This window comes from Egretta garzetta, unplaced genomic scaffold (genome assembly GCF_000687185.1).
Source record: "Egretta garzetta isolate BGI_Z169 unplaced genomic scaffold, ASM68718v1 scaffold1425, whole genome shotgun sequence".
Lineage (NCBI taxonomy): Eukaryota > Metazoa > Chordata > Aves > Pelecaniformes > Ardeidae > Egretta > Egretta garzetta.
Window position 1 is genome coordinate 2,155 of NW_009259820.1, and position 457 is coordinate 2,611.

Below are 457 nucleotides of genomic sequence, written 5' to 3' on the forward strand. Positions count from 1 at the left end.
GGGCGTCACCTTTGCCGCAGCTCCAGCCAGGCTGGGCCCTTTGGGGACATTTTGCTCCGACTGCTTCCCGCCGGCTCTTGGCAGCGCCGGTGCCGGTCGGGCGCGTGGGGCCGGGGCAGGAAACGGCCTGGAGCGGGGACAAGCGGAGACGTTCTTTAAACAAGGAGCTGAGTCACATGCAGGGATGAACCCAGCGAGGGGCAGAAGGTCTGGGGGAGATGCACCCCCAGAGCCCCCCCACACACCCCCAGCCGGTTTATTGGGGTCTCTGTGATGGGGGTGGGGGGGCGCAGGCTGGAGTGGGGTCCTGGCACTGGGGGTCCATCAGCTCCATCAGCTCGGGGTGACAAGCAGTCCTGGGGAAGGGAGAGAGGCACAGGGGGTGAGGACCCCCTTCCCAGCACCACATCTGCACCCCATCACCCCCCAAAGCACCGCACCCGGGTCCCATCACCCC

At 67.4% G+C, this 457-nt stretch overlaps 1 protein-coding gene across 1 annotated transcript in view; it reads right to left on the reverse strand.

Annotated features, from left to right (window-relative positions):
* Window positions 1-9: 9 nt before the first annotated feature.
* FLAD1 (flavin adenine dinucleotide synthetase 1) overlaps window positions 10-457 on the reverse strand; it is a gene marked incomplete at both ends in the record, with an annotated part of 3,561 nt that continues 3,113 nt past the window's right edge. Inside the window, one exon of the mRNA XM_035895402.1 lies at window positions 10-127. Coding sequence (XP_035751295.1) covers window positions 10-127 — 118 coding nt within the window. The remainder of the gene's footprint in view (window positions 128-457) is intronic.